At 44.6% G+C, this 18,787-nt stretch overlaps 1 protein-coding gene across 8 annotated transcripts in view; it reads left to right on the forward strand.

Annotated features, from left to right (window-relative positions):
* Window positions 1–18,787, forward strand: part of CTNNA2 (catenin alpha 2) — a 653,992-nt gene that overhangs the window by 621,563 nt on the left and 13,642 nt on the right. For 7 of the 8 annotated variants that reach the window (XM_081960368.1, XM_081960363.1, XM_081960364.1 and 4 more), the window contains exon 18: window positions 5,297–5,440. The exons of the other annotated variant lie outside the window; for it this stretch is intronic. In XM_081960368.1, the coding sequence (XP_081816494.1) occupies window positions 5,297–5,440 (144 nt within the window). The remainder of the gene's footprint in view (window positions 1–5,296; window positions 5,441–18,787) is intronic. 8 annotated transcript variants of the gene reach the window in all.

Below are 18,787 nucleotides of genomic sequence, written 5' to 3' on the forward strand. Positions count from 1 at the left end.
TATAAATCGGGGCGAGCAGATCTAACTACCGCAAACAAATAATCAGAAATCATAGGGAACATTATCCAACGCTATGTTCCCTGGAGATTCACATGCATCTCTTTTATAACTTCTTTGACTCAATAATTCCCTAGAAGAAAGTGAAAACAACTCTAAGTGGGGTAGCAGATGAATTAAATGAATTCATGACGCATTGCCCACCCAGCAAAAATAAGAACTTCGGGATTGTAACACTAATACTCTAATGCCTCCTAATTTTTCCTCCCTTCCTTCCCACCTCCCCCTTAATGTTATTTATTTTTTTCCTTTCTTTCTTCTGGTGCTATCCAGAAAACCAGACTGTAGCTGGCTGCCTCATTTTTGTTAAAGGGAATTTAGAGACCGAATGTTTGCTAACTTCGTTTGATATATTTGTTTTCGTAGATTTTCACGGGTGTAGGTATGCTGGTTTTGTTGTATTCGGGTCTTTTCCCGTGTAAGGTTGAGATTGTCTTTGCAACGTTTCGGCAGGATCTCACCTGCCATCTTCAAGCTTGGGCTTAAAATGGGAACGGAGCTCCGTTCCCATTTTAAGCCCAAGCTTGAAGATGGCAGGTGAGATCCTGCCGAAACGTTGCAAAGACAATCTCAACCTTACACGGGAAAAGACACTATATATATATAGTATATATATATATATATATATATATATATATATATATATATATATATATATATATATATATATATATATATATATATATATATATATATATATATATATATATATATATATATATATATATATATATATATATATATATATATATATATATATATATATATATATATATATATATATATATATATCTTGTGAAAATATGTTTTCCTTCTGGTAAGATGACACTGGACTGATCTGGCAGGATTGCAAAGAGTGATGACCCATGTCTCCATAGGTTGACACTTCATGTTTCAAGTGTGCTTTGTAAATCAGCGGATTCCATTCACTTACTCCCTCAGCACAGCCTACCAATATCCATACATCAGTTTTAGAAAGGTGCTCGGGTAGCGTCACACAACCCATCACTGTTGGAGAGGAGGAAGATTCTCCGTTTCCCCCTGCTGCCATCGGTTAGCTCGAAATGATTGATGATCAGGCGTTTCTCCAGCGTTCTCATCAACAAATTCTATTTAGTTCTAATACGCAGGCCTGCATGCAAATGCACACCGATAAAAAGAAAATATTTGTAGCTCAGGTTTGAACTGTGGGGTCCTTGGTGCTCTTGAACACGGTGGAGAATAATTAACCACTGGAACAGCTTGCCTCCTGAAGTTGTGTTTGCTCCATCACTGGAGATTTTAAAGAAGAAATCGGGACAGCAGTGAGTCTCAACCTTGCAATGCTGTGACCCTTTAATACAGTTCCTCATGTTGTGGTGACCCCCAGCCATAAGGTTATTTTATGTTTTCTGTATTTTTTCAAAAATATGTCTTTTCCAATGGTCTTAGGTGACCCCTGTGAAAGGGTCGTTCGACCCCCGAAGGGGTCCCGACCCACAGGTTGAGAACCACTGGTATAGGGTGTCCTGCTTGAGCAAGGGGTTGGACTAGAAGACCTCCAAGATCCCTTTCAATTCTGTTCTATTATTCTGGCTTCTTTTTTTGCACACATTTCATTACTAAACTAGGCAGCACCATTGCTGTCTTGTCTCCATGATCTTATCGGTTAATGTTTTTACCTGCCATGTTTTTTTTTTTTTAACAATGGTTGCTTTTAATGTTTTTCAGTGTTTTTGTGTTGTATGCCACCCAGAGTTTTTGGATATGAGATGGACAGCAAATAAATTTCATAAAGAAATAAAGAAAAGAAACATCGTAATACTGATGATGTTGCCTAGTTTGGTAATGAAACGTCTGCAAGAAAATCACCATGATCAGAGAACACTTAAGACCCCACAGTCGTTCCCGAGTCCCTTGGGGAGAGGGAGCGGTTTATAAATTTAAATAAAGTTAAAGTTCTCCTCTTCCTCCTCCTGCTCCTCCTCTTTAAAAAGCCCACTCCTTCCTAACACTGATGCTGCTGCCAAGTTTGATAATGAAACGTCTGCAAGAAAATCACCATGATCAGAGAACACTTAAGACCCCACAGTCATTCTCCTCTTCCTCCTCCTGCTCCTCCTCTTTAAAAAGCCCACTCCTTCCTAACACTGATGCTGTTATCTAGTTTGATAATGAAACGTCTGCAAGAAAACCAGCCAGCTCAAAGAATGCCAAAGATCTCCCACACACCAGCGTTAAATGGAGTTAAGAAACCATGCAGAGTATATAAAAGATTTGAAGCCATCACATTAGAATAAGATCTACACAACTGGAATTAAAAGGGGAAATGGGAGAGATGGCATCTTTCTTTATCCTGATTAAACAGAGCTTGAGATCTATCACCAACTCAAATCTCAAAGCATATGGACCGGAAAGGAAGATAAGCTTTTCCCCTTCCAAATGAATTCACATGCAAAAGTTGCTTCAGGTCCTTTTCATACTACGGATCTGTAATATTTTCCAGACTCATCCAGCCGTGATTGAGCTAAAATAACAGTCAGGCAGTCAAGCTTTCAGTCACGTCGCTGATGGCTGATGGGTGAAGATGCCTTATGTTGCTTCATGGAAAATTTTCCTTCCTTTCTTTCTTTGCCACATTTTTAAATCGGTCACCTCCCTCAAGAGAGATACCCTCTTTCCCTGAAAATAAGACCTCCCCGGATAATAAGCCCAATTGGGCTTTGGAGTGCATGCGCTAAAATAAGCCCTCCCTGCCAAAAATAAGCCCTCCATGGAAATACTGCAACAGAGCAGCCGCCATGAGGTGACCACGCTCGCCGCCTCCTGCATCTCAAAAATAATGAGACCTCCCCGAAAATAAGACCAAACGCTTATTTTGGGGGGGTCAAAAGAAAATAAGACCCTGTCTTATTTTCTGGGAAACACAGTAGACCAATTTTATCTCCTGAGATAAGAACAACAGATGATCGTTAATGTAGAATTGCGGTCCTTTTAGATCAGGGGTGTCCAAACTTGGCAACTTTAAGACTTGTGGAGTTGAAGTCCACAAGTCTTAAAGTTGCCAAGTTTGGACACCCCTGTTTTAGATGAATAAAATACAGGTAGTCCTTGACTTACGACCAGAAATGGGAACAGAATTTCTCTTTGCTAAGCAAGCAAGACAGTTGTTAAGTGAATCACGCCCAATTTGACAACTTTTGTTGCCACTGTTGTTACGTGAATCACATGGTCGTTAAGCGAATCTGGTTTCTTCCCCTCTTAACATGGCTTGTTGGGAGCAGGCTGCGAAGGCTGCAGATGACGATCACATGCCCCCGGTACACTGCAACTGTTGTAAATACTCACCAGTTGCCCATCGCCCGATTTTTGATCAGTGACCATGTGGATGCTGTGATGGTTGTATGCGTGAGGACTGATAGAAAGTCCTTTTTTTCAGTGTCGCCGTAGCTTCAAACGGTCATTAAACAAACGGTTGTAATTTGAGGACTACAGGTAGTCCTCAACTTATGTTCACAATTGAGCTCAACATTTAGGCTGCCAAGTGAGAAATTTGTTAAGTGAGCCTTGCCCCATTTTATGACTTGCCTTGCCATATTTGTTAAGTGAATCACTCTAGTGGTTAAGTTAGTGAATCCAGCTTCCCCACGGAGTTTGCTTGTTAGAAGATTGCCAAAGCAGGTTACGTGACTCCGGGGACACTGCAACTCGTCATAAATGTGACTCAGTTGTTATGCGCCCGAATGTATATTAACCATGGGCATGCTGCATTTTTTCACAAGTGTGAAAAATGGTCAAAGGTCACTTTTTTCAGTGCCGTTCTAACTTCAAACGGTAACTAAGTGAACTCTTGGAAGTCAAGGACTACCTCTACCTGTACGTAGTATCCATGGTCTCTGTAGCAAACTATCACACCACCCACCTGGTCCGCCCTCATCCAGCGAGCGCTACCACCACATCATAATCTCCCGCAGTCCAGTGTGTGAACCATTTGCATGGTGGTGCCATCACGTCTTCCACTGTTCCCTTGCTGACACGCATGCGTTGCAAGGGCCAGATTTTACACAAAACATGAGCACAAAGCGCAGGAGTGGAATTCAGCCGGTTCGGACCCATTCGGGTAAACCGGATGTTAATTTTAATCTGGTTCGCCGAACCGGTAGTTGCAAGAACTGGCTGACCCCACCGGTGGTGGGTTCCGGATCCCGTTCCAACTGGTATGGTTGGAACGGGCCCGGCAGTGGCCCCATGGACGCATGCAGCGCGCGCATGAGTCTTACTTACCGCCCCTTCGAGCCTCCGCAAAGCTCCAGCTGCTCAGTGCCATGCGCCGTGCGGGAAGCGCAGAAGCCTAGAGAGGGTGAAAATGCCCCCTCCCCCTGCTGTGGTGCAGGAAGCCGACTAGACCACGCCCCATGGCCAGGCCCACCCAGCAACCGGGCAGAGAACTGGTTGCTAAAAATTTTCAATCCCACCCCTGTCCAAGCGGTTACATTCCATCCACACAAGAGCCCGTAGTTTAGCACTATTGTACAAGGAGTCCTCGAATCACAACCACAACTGAGCCCGATATTTCTGTTGCAAGGCAAGACTGTTAAGTGAGCTTTGCCCCCATTTTATAACCTTTCTCGCCACATTAGCTATCAAGCAAATCACTGCTGTTGCTTAATACAATAGCCACACGGTGGTTACATTACATTAACCACACGTTGGTTAAATGAATCTGCCTTCCCCCATTGACTTTGCTGGTCAGAAGTTCACCAAAGGGGATCGCGTGACCCCAGGGCACTGCAACCATCGTAAATACGAGTCACTTGCCAAGCGTCCGAATTTTGATCATGGGGACGCGGTGACAGTTGCAAGTGTAAAAATAACAGCGATAAGTCACAAACTTTGTGCCATTGTAACTTTGAACGGTCACTAAACGAACTTTTGAAAGTCGAGAACTACTGATACTCGCCTGCCCATCGTTGCCATCACTCACCTTTCTCATAAGTGATCTTGGTCTTGATATGCCTGTGCTCAGGGAGCAAGGGAGAGCATTGCTAAAACAGGGCAATTCACCATGGAAGCCCTTGAAATGTCGTGGAGCCTAGCTCTTTCAGCACACACAAGCCCGTCCCCTCCCTCTTCCCCTTCCCCTTCCAGTTCCCCTCCCTTCCCGGGCCTGATCTCCTTCCTTCTACAATAGGGCACCATATTTCTTTCGCTCTCTCTCGCTCTCTCTCATTCTTTCTTTTCTGTATCTCTCGGAAATCAGCCTGGAGTTCAAAGCACTTTCACTGCCTTTTATGAGATAGAGTGTGATGTCATAGATGGGGGCAGGGCTAGTCAACTTTCATCCCACCTACCCACCTGTGCTGAAGGCGCTACAGTTGCAAACGGAAGTGGGGACTCTTCCATGGTGAGTAAAACCTTGTTTCTAAACTATGCCTTTCCGTGCAAGTGTAAAACAGATTCCGGTGGTGGTGGTGGTGGTGCGGGTTGTTCCTTAGAGGAGGAATTGACTTTGAATCCATAACTGTGGTGTGATTTCAAATTGCTGGGAATCTCAGTGTGGGCCTTGTTTTAGGTTTCAAAGCATTGCTTTTGACTTGAAACAAGTAATTAATGTTGGTTAATAATCCAACAAGGGACGCGGTGGCTCAGTGGCTAAGACGCTGAGCTTGTCGATCAGAAAGGTCGGCATTTCGGTGGTTCGAATCCCTAGTGCCGCGTAACGGAGTGAGCTCCCGTTACTTGTCCCAGCTTCTGCCACCTAGCCGTTCGAAAGCATGTAAAAAATGCAAGTAGAAAAATAGGAACCAGCTTTGGTGGGAAGGTAACAGTGTTCCGTGCGCCTTCGGCATTTAGTCATACCACCCACATTACCACGGAGACGTCTTCCAACAGCGCTAGCTCTTTGGCTTTGAAACGAAGATGAGTACTGCCTCCTAGAATTGGGAACGACTAGCACATATGTGCGAGGGGAACCTTTACCTTTAATAATCCAATATTTAAATAAAGAATCTATATTTATGGCAGGAGGCTGTTTCCAAGCAGGCCAAAACGTTTGTTGAAGAAACTTAGGGACATATAATATTAATAACTTAATATCGAAAGATGTAGGGCATTTTTTTATTGTGGGTGCAATGTGTTTTAACGGAAAGATGCAGGGCATTTTTTAAAATTGTGGGTGTATTTTACTCATGTGTTTATTCTCCCATCCATAAGTTATAGCGACTGCTGGCTTTAGTTATTCAGATAGGGTGGCTTCTGTTAGTTCTGATGTCCCCAATTTGTTCTATAAATCAGATTTTGTGCGAGAAAAGCAGGCAGGCAGAGTTAAGTACATCATCAGTTTGGAGTCATTAAGTTGCCACAAGCAATGCAAATCCACACACACATACCTTAAATTCTTTTGACTCTTATCTGGCGCCTTTGAAATTTGGTTGACTTGATGAATGTCGGGCGCAAAGGATCAGGACCTTACATTAAGTTTCAGGTCAGAAGGTTTATTGTTCAAGCCCATTCAAAAGAATCTAGTTCTTAAAGTTCAAACCTGAATCGGCGCCAGATAAGGCTCAACACAATTCAAAGAGGAGGCTGGACTTGGGCTGTTTGTGGCAAAGTAACGACTCTAAGCAGATGACACACTTAACTCCACCCCCAATTCTGCAGGCTCCTCTACAGATGCCTGAGGATCAGCAAAATTTAGTTTAGTTTAGTTTATTGTCATTGCATCTCGTACAACGAAATTAAATGCCATCTTCAGTGTCTTCACCTAGTCATGTGAATGTCACGTAGCTTGACTCAAGGGGAGTACAACACATTGTGTCCGTTAGCATTCTGTAGGCCGTGGTCAAAAAGACCCACCGAATCTACCTATTGAAATCTGAACTGCAAATACGGTATGATTAGTAAGTGTCGTTGATTATGGTTACGATGATGCTGATCACCGGCAACATACTGGTTTTTCCACATGCTGAACTTAAGGTGATAACTATAGAAATGTTCATACAGTGCTACCTGGCAGCATTGCTTTGAGGCAGGGGTCAGCAATTATAAACACTCAAAGAGCCATTTGGTCCTGTTTTCCCACAGAAAAGAAAACACCGGGGGGCCACAAAACCCTTCCCGTGCTTGACTATTTCCTGAGCGACCACAAAACTAGCATATGATGTAGTTGAATTTACATTCTGTTTTCTTCTGAAACTTTTCTTTTCTTGGATTATCCACGGTTGGCCTACCGGGGATCAAAAAGCTCAATAAATCGCATGCCGGTGGGTGTCACACGTTGGTGGTTGAGACGTATATTTTGAGCCGCAGCAGAGGGATGGAAGAGCCACATGTGGCTCCAGAGCCACAGGTTGCTGACTCCTGCTTGGAGGGAGCGAAAGCTTTTTCCTCCACGCCGGTTGAGAATTGCTCCAGGAAGCTACAATAAGGCATGTTCTTGTGTGAAGAAAGAAGTTCTGTCAGACCATAAGCTAACCAATTCTGAAGGTGAAGTTTGAACGATGCGGGACACTTATTTTCATCCTTCTTGGATTCAGTGGGGATCACGTGTGGCTTAGGAAATATGCTTCTTTGGAGGAGGAGTTGTTTACTGCCCTTCTCTGACAATGGATTGTCAAGATGGTTTGCCACATACACCACCTCTCTAAATACAAATCCATCGCAATGCCAGAGGTCTTCTGCCTCCAGCTCAGGGGTGGGTTTCTACCGGTTCGGGCGAACCAGTAGCTCCAACAATCAGCTGTGAGCGAACCCGTTTGCTCCGACGATCAGCTGCCTCCTCCTTGCGTTTTACTGACCTATATCCTCTTAGCTGAGTCACGCGGCAGAACGAATTGCCGCCCCTCCGCTGTTTTCCTACCCTGCAGTAACGCGGAAGGTAAGTTTGATCAAAACTACACAGCGCGAAGCGCGCGATCACTGAACCAGTTGTTAAACCAGTAGGATCCCACCATTGCTCCAGCTAATGGGTGAGGCCAGTGCATGCTTACTAAGGGTTGGCACAAAGTATGCCCTTCTAGTGGTAGTGATAAGCTAAGGAGCGTAAGTTGATGCTTTTGGGGATATTGTGTATACTTGCAGATATGGTACTTCCTTTTTCTTTCCTTTATCTATTTTTGGGGAGGGGGTGTCTTTGAGTTAGTCTTTGACGGCAACTTCTTAGTTTAATCATTTCAGTTTTCTCGGCAAGGTATTTCTCTCGATCCAACCCAGAAGCGATAGGCCGCTGCCTTCTTCTTTCTATGGCTGACGGTGACGCAGCTGGCTTTTAGGCCTAAGGTAGAACTAGAACTCACCATCTCCTAGTCATTGGCTCAAAGTTCCCTAGGCAGTTTTTGTACCTAAGGCAGGACTTAAACTCACCATCTCCTAGTGATTGGCCCATAGTCATGCAGCTGGCTGTCATATCTAAGGTGCGACTACTGCCTCTTGGTGATTGTCTCAAAATCCCCCAGGCAGCTTTCATACTTCAGGCGAGACTAGAATTCACAGACTCCTGGTGATTGACCAATGTCACCCAGCTGGCTTTGTGCCCAAGGCAGAACTAGAACTCACAGTCTTCTGGTTTCTAGCCTGATCCCGTAACCCAGGGGTGTCCAAACTTGGGAACTTTAAGACTTGTGGACTTCAACTCCCAGAATTCCCCAGCCAGCATGGCTGGCTGGGGAATTCTGGGAGTTGAAGTCCACAAGTCTTAAAGTTCCCAAGTTTGGACACCCCTGCCGTAACCACTACACCAAACTGTCTATCTTAGTTACATTTAACCACTTTATATTTTTCTTCTTCTAGCAAACCGGACTGATGAGGTCTTCCAGTGCTTTTGCCCTTGCCTTCTATTAGCCCTGCATAGCAAACAAAACTTACTATCAGTATAATTATTTGTTATTGTTTCGGATGTTTATTTCCTCCCTTGAGGGACAGGGGTTAATTAATCATTTCACCTTTAAATCCCACTTATTCCACCAAAGACTTTTCTGCATGCCTAGAGAAGATCAAAGAGAAAAGGAAGGGAATAATTCACTCTAGCCAAAAGGCACTTTAAGGAATTGCTTTCTGTGGGAAGACTGGAGTCCCAAATACCCATCTCGAGTTAGTTGATCAACAGAGAAACAATGCAAATATTTTAAAACTGTCGCTGGAATGAATGTCCTGTTCCAAGTCTACTGTTTGTTTGTTTGTTTGTACAAATATACCTGCTTTTCTTCCTGAGAAAGTCTCAGACAATTAGATTTTAGTGCTCTCTTTTTCTTGAGCGATTAGCAACTTCATTGTAAGTGAGTCGCCTGCTTGCATTCAAAGGAGAATTAATACGACGTCTTTTTTTTTTTCTCTCACACACAAAACACTGGAAAACCCCAAGTCGCTTTAGTCTCGCTCGATCCTCTTTTTGTAAGGAGGAAAAGCTGTGAATTAAAAAAGAAAACTAGAGGTTAAAAGAAAATGGAACGGATTAGCTTCTAAAGGGAACACGGGAGAAGAAGTGGATAAGTCAAGGGCTTATTCCGTTTTTATTCCCTATTCCTTTTTATTATTCCAATCACTCTGGGAGCCCAATGAGGCACGTTTTCCCGTCAGAGATGGTCTTGGGAGTTGAGCGTGCAGCTTCATTCGAGACCTTGCTTGAAAAATGCGCCCTATTACTCAGAATAGCAAAGTTGCTCCTTTGAACCTTGAAGGAGTTGAAGACCAAACTGAGACATCCAGCATAAATAGCTGCTAATTAATGGGCAGGGACGAAGGGGAACGAAGTGACCCGAGGACCACAGATCAGGAGAAAAATTCCCCGCTCCATCCTTCCAAGAATGACTGTCTCCCGTCAAGGTCATATGTAAAATAAAAGCGGAGATGTCACGTCAGGCAAGATCATTAATTTTAGATAATGAGAAAAGGTGTAAAAGCTGTAGGGGTTGAAGCATGATCTCGTTTGGCTGGTTTCATAATTGGACAGGTTTGTTATCTTCATCAGCTTTCCACAGTCTGGTTCCCAGAACGTCGGTGAGGTTCCAGTTGTACATCTAGAAGTAATTCTACACAAACTCTAGTATCTGGACGAAACTCCATTGAAAGACTCGGGATGTGTTTCCTTGAAAATATGACAGTGTCTTTGTTTTCTTTTGACCCTGAAATAAGCGCTTGGCCTTATTTTCAGGGAGGTCTTATTGTTTTTGAGGTGCAGGAGGCGGTGAGCATGGTCACCTCGTGGCTGCTTCTACGTTGCAATATTTTCATGGAGGGATTATTTTCGGGGAAGGGATTATTTTAGCGCATGCACTCAAAAGCCTGATTGGGCTTATTATTTGGGGAGGTCTTATTGTTGGAAGAAGTCTCATTTTGTTTTGTTTCCCACTTTACTGGGTTAATCCTGTAAGGAAGGCAGGAAGGAAGGAAACATTCTGGTGTTGTTTCTAGCCTTATCTTTATTGCCCTGCTTACAGAAACTGCCTCTCCGGTTAACCCTTATTACATTGTAACAGCTAAGGCAAAGCGTCTATCGACCTGAGTGATGTTGAGTTGGCCATGCCCACCCAGTCACATGACCACCGAGCCACGCCTACTCAGCTGGTTTTAGCGCCTGCACTCAAAAGCCTGATTGGGCTTATTATTTGGGGAGGTCTCATTTTTGGGGAAACAGGGTAGTGTTGTCTTAAAGCAGGGGTGTTCAAACTTGGGAACATTAAGACTTGTGGACTTCAACTCCCAGAATTCCCCGCCAGCGGGAGTTGAAGTCCACAAGTCTTAAAGTTCCCCAGTTTGGACAGCCCTGTCTTAAAGTGTCCTTCAATTCAAGCTTCTTTCCTCATACCTCCATGAACCCTTCAGTGTAGTTTTCTTGATTGTGGTATGGGAGTTATGGGATCCTTGGTGCTGTCTGAGCTTGATTCTTCTCTTGCAAGCATTTCATGAGCCCAGCTTGGTAACATCATCAGTGCTAGAAAGGAGGGGGTTTGCTCTCTATTTAGATATGTGGCTTGCCCTGGTGGTACTAATGGCAGCATTCTTGGTGGTTCCTTGGTTAGATTACTGTTGGGTTGTTTGTTTAAGTCTGTTTCCTTGATTGGGATATTATTGATCCAGGGTTAATCATGGTGCTAACCTGCAGCGATTAACTGCCAAGCCCACTTTTACCAATACTGACAGTGCAAGTTACTTGTATATAAACAGAGAGTAAGCTGCACTCCCTTCTAGCACTGATGACATTATCTAGTTGGATAATGAAACATCTGCAAGAAAACCACCAAGCTCAGGGAGCACCAAAGTCCCCACAGTCCTCCTCGTCCATCACCCCCACCACAACTCTCCACAAACTCCATTTCTTTCCAGCACTGACGATGTTACCTAGTTTGGTAATGAAATGTCTGCAAGGAAATCACCAAGCTCAGAAAGCATCATGCATTGATTGAATATCAAAATTTGAGTTCTATCGGTAGTATAGTAATTGTTTGCCCTTGTGGGGTTGTTGTTGTTGTTGTTGTTGTTTGGTGTGTGTGTGTGTGTTAGACTTTCCTGAGTAACTTACAATCCCAGGATTGGCACATCCACAGATCAACCAAGCCAGATCCTGGTTAGCATCTGAAACCCGATAAAACCAGCCAGCTGCTGCTGCAGCCTGTCCTGTCAATCCTTCTCATCATGTCAGAATTAGAAATACGGAGGTGGTTATTTGCGTGTGCTTTGAATTACACAATGCACAAATCTGGTGCCTGTTTTCCAGACACATCTGCTGTCCCTCCTGCTTTTGTGCAGCTCCAATGAAACAAGACATCCATGTAATTTCCTTATGTTTACTCCGTTACCTTTACACCAGGATTTAGAAAGTGCTTTACAGACCAATTCTGGGATAAACATCCCAGAGTGGAATAACTTGGAAAAAGTCTCTACGAGGGGAAGCACCATCAGGCAAGCAAGAGTCCTTCAGCGTTTGTGGACTTTCTGCGTGTTAGAGGTGGTTAACAAAAGGCTTTGAACATTAGCTTTGCCTTTGGGGTTGCCTGTTGAATGCCTTTATATACAATACAATAGTAGAGTTGGAAGGGACCTTGGAGGCCTTCTAGTCCAACCCCCTGCCTAGGCAGGAAACCCTATACCGTTTCAGACAAATAGCTATCCAACATCTCCTTAAAGACTTCCAGTGTTGGGGCATTCACAACTTCTGGAGGCAACTTCTGTTCCACTGATTAATTGTTCTCACTGTCAGGAAGTTTCTATATACTTCTTTTTATATACTTCGTGAGCCTCAGTGGGGCAGTGGTGACAGTGCAGTACTGCGGGCTACTTCTGCTGACTGCCAGCTGATTGCAATTTGACAGTTCAAATCTCACCTGCTCAAGGTTGACTCAGCCTTCCCTCCTTCTGAAGTGGGTAAAATGAGGACCCAGATTGTCGGGGGCAAGAGGCTGGCTCTGTAAACCGCTTAGAAGAGGGCTGTAAAAGCACTGCGAAGCGGTATATAAGTCTAAGTGCTGTTGCTATTCTTAACTTTTTTCAGCCGTTTGGTCTAGTGATTGAGGCACCAGGCTAGAAACCAAGAAACTGTGAGTTCTAGTTCCACCTTAGGGATGAAAGTTAGCTAGAAGACTTTGGGCTAATTGCCAGGAGACAGTGAGTTGTAGCCCTGACTTAGGCACAAAAGCTAGCTAAGTAACTTTGGGGCAATTGCCAGGAGAGCGTGAGTTCTAGTTCTGCTTTAGCCATGAAAGCTGGCTGGGTGAATTTGAGTCAGTCACAGTGAGTTCCAGTCCCATCTTAGGCATGAAAGCAAGCTGGGTGCCTTTAAGCCAAGCACTAGGAAATGGCGAGTTCTAATCTGCCTGAGGTACAAAAGCTAGCAGGTGAGCTTTGGGCCAAACACTGGGAGAAGGTGAGTTCTAGTCCCACCTTAGGCATGAAAGCAGGCTGGTGACTTTGAGCCAGTCCCTCTCGTTCAGTCCAACCCATCTTGCAGGGTTATTAATTGTGGGGAATTTAGGAGAAGCAAGGAGCATTAGTAAGTTTGCTGACTTGAATTATTTATTTATTTATATATATATATATATATATATATATATATATATATATATATATATATATATATATATATATATATATATATATATATATATTATAATTCATAATATATAAATATATATAAAAACAGGAAAGAGGGAGGGAGGAACAACAGTGTGAGTCCATCACCAGCCCAATTCTCTCGCACACATACACATGTAGAAGGAAGGAAGGAAGGAAAGGAGGGAGGGAGGGAGGGGGAGGCAGGAAGGAAAGGAAGAAAGAAAGAAAGAGGGAGGGAGGAAAAGAAAGAAAAAGGAAAGAAAGGGGGAGGAGGAAAGGAAAGAAAGAGAAAGAAAGAGAAAAGAGGGAGGGAGGAAAGAAAAAGAAAGAGTGGCATGAAAAAAAGGAAGGAAGGAAGCAGGAAAGAAAGAAGGAGGCAGGAAGGGAAGAAAGAAGGAAGGAAGGAAGCAGGAAGGGAAGAAAGAAGGAAAGAAAGAAAGAGGCAGGAAGGAAGGAAAGAGAAAGAGGGAGGGAGGAAAGAAAGAAAGAGAAAGGAAAGAAAGAAAAGAAAATTATAGGTTGACTCCATGTCTTTTTATCTCTTAGCATTTCAAAATTCTATCAACTTGCATTTCTGTCAACAGGCTTTTAAGGTTCAAAAGTGAAATAATGTTAGCATCTGTTGTTATTTTTGATATCGTTTGGATTCTGCTTTTTTTTTCTTTTGAAATATCACTAACTGCCTAGAGTGCTCACTAGAGGAGAAAGGCAGGGAATTAAATAAAAATACAATGAAATGTGTGACTCCCCTCTGCAGATGGAGTTGGATGTGAGTGTCTCTTAATTCATTGGGGCTCCTTTGCACACAAATGGGGGTTCGAATACATCTTCCTTACAGAAAATTAAACAACGAACTCCCAAACTCTGCAAATGGACATTGCAGCAGGCTTTTTCTGCTCCTTCTCATTTGACCCTCTGACACCAGCCGTACAAAACTTACAGAGGTTCTGTTTTACCGGGAAGGTTTGAGTAAATTGCTTATTTGCTGTCTGCAATCGTGTTTATTCAAATGTAAGCCGATAGAATCCATTGAGGCTTATTTCCAGATAACGCACCTGTCCTTTCCCCCCCCCCACTTTTAAAGGAGAAACAGAGTGATGCGGTGGCTCAGTGGCTAAGACGCTGAGCTTGTCGATCAGAAAGGTCGTTCGAATCCCTAGCGCCGCGTAACGGAGTGAACTCCCGTGACTTGTCCCAGCTTCTGACAACCTAGCAGTTCGAAAGCATGTAAAAATGCAAGTAGAAGAATAGGAACCACCTTTGGTGGGAAGGGAACAGCGTTCCATGAGCCTTTGGCATTTAATCATGCTGGCCACATGACCACGGAGACGTCTTCGCACAGCGCTGGCTCTTCGGCTTTGAAACGGAGACGAGCACCGCCCCCTAGAGTCGGGAACAACTAGCACGTGTGTCAAAGGGGAACCTTTACCTTTTTAAAGGAGAACAACACAAAGAGAATTAAGACAGCACTGATTGCATTTCTAATTTTGTAGCAACCTCTGGCAAAAATTCTTCCTCCTCGATTTACAATTTATAAACAGAACGTTGTAGAAAAAAACCACATCTGTAATGCAAGCGCTCCGTTGCATACCTCAAAACGTTATTCAAAGTTTCTGGTTTTAACCAAATTCCTGAGGTCTGGGGGCCCAAAGGGAATCATCATCGGATGTAACACGTAGAAGGAGAAGAAATTTGTTAAGGTGGTTAATTTCCCATGATCGAGTTGTCGTTCTCTTAATTGGCTGTAAAAAAAAAGGTCAGCTCTTCCAGTATCTGGAGGAAAACAAATTGTCCATCGATAAAATGGATTTAAATGACTATGTCCAAGAAAAGTCCCTAAAGCTGATAGAAACCGTGTGAAACAGAAGGAAAAGGGGGAGAAAAAGGCACAACTCTATTGATTGTGGCTGCCTGTAGTATCACTGCTCACACTTTGAGGCATCGGCTTTGGTCTATTTTGATTTGATGCAGCATCTTGATTGGATAACAAATCCTCTCCAGGCAAACAAAGGGATCATGAAACAATCTTTGTTTTGCCAGTAAAAGATCCATGAATATACAGACATACTCAGACAGTGAGGAGGAACCTGGGCCAGTCCTGGAATCTGGGGAAGACTCTGATGAGGACTCTGTGTCGGAGGCAGAGAGGGGGCCAGAGCCGTATGCCAGTTATCAGCTGCCTTCAGAGACTGAGATCAGTGGGGCAGAAGAACAGCTGGAGCCTGTTCCCAATGTCCGCATGTGCAGAGCTGCCAGGAGAAGGGAAGAACTAAGGAACAAGGGCTGACTCAGGAGCAAGGCCACAGGTGGACAGTGAATGGCTCCTCACAGAGGGAATAAAAGAGGAGCAAAAGGGGAGGGGAGTTTGCAGGAGACAATTAGTTCCACTCAGTAGGGTGAAGATCTGTTCTGGACTTCTTGCTTGCTACAGAGTGGCATTTGAGTGGCCGATATCTGCAAAATTTGGCAAGGAGCCTCAGCACACAAATCAATTAAGCGAACTAATTGTCTCCTGCAAACTCCACTCCCCTTTTGCTCCTCTTTTATTTCCTCTGGGAGGGGCCATTCATCGTCCACCTGTGGCCTTACTCCCAAGACAACCCCTGTTCTTTAGCTGTTCCCTTCCTCTGGCAACTCTGCGCATGCGCACACTGGGAACAGGCTCCAGCTGTTCGTCTGCCTCACTGATGTCTGACTCCGAAGGCAGCTGATCACTGTCAGATGGCTCTGGCCCCATCTCTCCCTCCGACACAGAGCCCTCATCAGAGCCTTCCCCAGACTCCAGGACTGGCCCAGGTTCCTCCCCAACCTCCTCACTGTCTGAATCTGCTGCCAGCTCTGCTGGCCACTGGCAGTCCACCACAATATCGTCCTGGAAAATGGTTCTCCAGTCTCTTCTTAAAAACCTCCAGCAATGAAGCACCCACCACCTCTGGAGTTCAGCTGTTCCATGGGTTGATTGTTCTCACTGTTCAGGAAATTTCTCCTTAATTCTAGAAATTTCTCCTTGGTTAGTCCCCACCTGTTGCTTCTCGTCCTGCCTTCTGGTGCTTTGGAGAACAGCTTGACTCCCTCTTCTTTGGGGCAGGACCACAAATATCATGTCGTCGTCGTCGTCCCCCCCCCCCCCCGTCCTTCTTTGCATTGAAGTAGACATACCCGTTTTATTTTCTTTAGGAAAATAAATCAGGAAATTACTTATTAGCAATCAACAAGGGAAGCTTTCACATTAGCCGGCCATATTGTTATGCATTAAGCAGGCAGTGGGGTCTACTTAAAGTGAAAGGAAGAAAGAATGAGATAATTGAGGTCAGAAGGAGCAAAACAGAGAGCAGGGACTTCACAAGGAAGCAAAAGGAAGAGACCAGCCTAAATAAACCTTATTGTGCTAACTACATGTAGTCTTCAACTTATGACCACAATTGAGTCCAAAATTTCTGTTGCTAAGTGAGACAGTTGGTACTTGAGTTCTGCCCCATTTTACCTCCTTTCGTGCCTCAGCGTCAGCCCTGAAGCTGTTAAGTGAATCAGTGCAGCTGTTACGTTAGCAACATGGTTGTTAAGTGAACCTGGCTTCCCCATTGACTTTGCTCGTCAGAAGGTCGCAAAAGAGGATCACGTCACCCCGGGACACTGCGACGGTCATAAATGTGAGACAGTTGTCAATATACAATAGCAGAGTTGGAAGGGACCTTGGAGGTCTTCTAGTCCAACCCCATGCTTAGGCAGGAAACCCTATACCGTTTCAGACAAATGGCTATCCAACATCTTCTTAAAGACTTCCAGTGTTGGGGCATTCGCAACTTCTGGAGGCAACCTCTGTTCCACTGATTCATTGTTCTCACTGTCAGGAAGTTTCTCCTCAGTTCTAAGTGTCTTCTCTCTTTGATTAGTTTCCACCCATCGGTTCTTATTCTACCCTCAGGTGCCTTAGAGAATAGCTTGACTCCCTCTTCTTTGTGGCAACCCCTGAGATATTGGAAGACTGCTATCATGTCTCCCCTAGTCCTTCTTTTAAGCTAAACATACCCAGTTCCTGCAACCGTTCCTCATATGTTTTAACCTCCAGTCCCCTAATCCTCTTTGTTGCTCTTCTCTGCACTCAAGTGTCTGAATTTTCATCAGGTGGTCATGGGGATGCTGCTATGGTCGTTAAGTGTGAAAAATGGTCTTAAGTCACTCATTTCAGTGACGTCGTAACTTCCAACAGTTGTTAAATGAACTGCTGTAAGTGGAGGATTACCTGTATTTTGAATATAAGAAGCATATGAATTTTTCCCCTTGTTTTCAGATCTTGTTAATTCACTTTTTCTGCCTTACATACTGAAATAAAGGCAAAACGGTCTCTGCCTTGCTCATATCTTCCTTTAGCTCTGTCCCTTGTCCAAGAGATGTCAAAACTCTTGCACAAAATTGTCCACGCAATTGTTTTGTTAGAATGTTAACTTCCATGGCTGGTGACATTTCCAAACACCCCCCCCCCTTGCTTATTTACCTCTTTCGCTTGTGTCTGCTTGTGAGCCTGTCCCGCGATACGTGGGATAATGTTAAAATGTCAAAAGAGAAGAGATCTAAAATGGAATAAAAATCCTGGTAAACCCAGGATGGCAAACCACAGGTGGCATGAAGAGCCCCCTCGGCCGGCACTCCAGCCGTCGCCCCTGCCCAGGCCACTGTGCGTGCACACTCACCTCCCGCCGGCCAGCTGGTCTTCGGGTCTCTGCCGTGAATGCGTGGGGGCAGGGTCTTCCCCGATCTCCGCACTTTCCCCCCCCCCCAATGCACCCTAGTTTTCTCCTGCATTTCTGCTGCCCATGCCTTCCCCGATCTCCACAGGTTCCACCCTCCGCGAGGTGCTTCTCCATGGCAGGAATGGAGGAGAAAGCTAGGGGGCGCTGGGGAGAGAAACGGCAAAGATTGGGGAAGGCACAGCAGGGAGGGATGCCAGAGGAAGCTAGTATGCGCTGGGGGGAGAAACTGGAGCTTGCAAGCCCCCCCCCATGTGCCCCGTCCATGCGCACCCCATTTTGGGCCTGAAAAACCTCCTGCACCAACCTGGAAGACAAAACGGGGGCCGGGGGGGCAAGGCACATGCACAGGGAAGGAGCGTGCATGGAAGGGGCGCATGGATGGGGCACTCGCATTGCATTTTGTGGATTGGGGCACGCTCGTGTGCATTTGCATGCATGCGCTTTGGGCACTCGGCACCAAAAAGGTTAACCCTCACCGTGCTAACCTGTTCGTTGAAATCGGGAGGGGTGAAAATTAGGTCATTAGTGGCCCAAATTAGGTGCAGCTCGATTTGAAAAATCCCTTACAGCCTTCATAGATCGGAAAGCGTTAGTTGGCGCAGGAGAAAACTATTAGATTTTATTTTTGTTGATTGGGAGAGCTTTTAAAAGCTCCGGCAGCCTCTACGCTTATGTTTTTTAAAAAATTAAACAAAGACACGGATCATTACTCAAATGAGAAAGGGGACCATTGTTATATTATTGGGGAAAGTTCACTGCAAATGAGAAGAGGAAATTGAAATGAAGAAGCAGCAAATGGGATTTTGCAGAGCAAAACTATCTATGCATCCCTTCCCAGCTCAAAATTAACCCAAACATCCAAGCCCCACATTCCCCCCCCCAGCCCCAATGAGTGCATGGGAACTGACTCATACAGGTGCTCTTCAACTTACGATCACAACTGAGCCCAAAATTGA

Source organism: Natrix helvetica (genome assembly GCF_964273705.1).
Source record: "Natrix helvetica genome assembly, chromosome: 7".
Taxonomy (NCBI): Eukaryota; Metazoa; Chordata; class Lepidosauria; order Squamata; family Natricidae; genus Natrix; species Natrix helvetica.